Source organism: Conger conger, chromosome 1 (assembly GCF_963514075.1).
Source record: "Conger conger chromosome 1, fConCon1.1, whole genome shotgun sequence".
In the NCBI taxonomy this organism is placed as follows: Eukaryota; Metazoa; Chordata; class Actinopteri; order Anguilliformes; family Congridae; genus Conger; species Conger conger.
The window spans coordinates 94,267,927-94,268,526 of record NC_083760.1 but is presented as its reverse complement, the minus strand read 5'-3'; the positions used below and the strand labels follow the sequence as shown (position 1 = coordinate 94,268,526).

Here is a 600-nt window from a genome sequence, read left to right as displayed (position 1 = left end):
GACAGAGCGGTGTGTGGGGGGGTCCTCAGCAGAAATGGGCACTCAGGGGACTGCCTTGCCCCCGGTGAAAAACGTAATGGTCTACCGGAACGGCGACCCCTTCTTCCCCGGACGGAGGTTCGTGGTGAACCACCGGCAGGTGGCCAACCTGGAGAGCTTCCTGAACGACGTGACGCAGACCATCTGCGCGCCCGTGGCGGTGAGGACCCTGTACACGCCGGCCGAGGGCCACCGTGTCCACCAGCTGAAGGACCTCCAGAGCGGGGCCCGCTACGTCGCCGCGGGATTTGAGCGCTTCAAGAGACTGGAGTGAGTACCACCACACCCTACTGCTCACACACACACACACACACACCCTACTGCTCACACACACACACACACACACACACCCTACTGCTCACACACACACACACACACACCCTACTGCTCACACACACACACACACACACCCTACTGCTCACACACACACACACACACACCCTACTGCTCACACACACACACACACACACACACCCTACTGCTCACACACACACACAAACACCCTACTGCTCACACACACACACACACACACCCTACTGCTCACACACACACACACACACA

At 59.3% G+C, this 600-nt stretch overlaps 1 protein-coding gene across 1 annotated transcript in view; it reads left to right on the top strand.

The window, feature by feature from the left end:
• Nucleotides 1-600, top strand: part of dcdc2b (doublecortin domain containing 2B) — a 20,537-nt gene continuing 19,937 nt past the window's right edge. Inside the window, exon 1 of the mRNA XM_061216079.1 lies at nt 1-309. Coding sequence (XP_061072063.1) covers nt 35-309 — 275 coding nt within the window. The 5' untranslated portion in view covers nt 1-34. The remainder of the gene's footprint in view (nt 310-600) is intronic.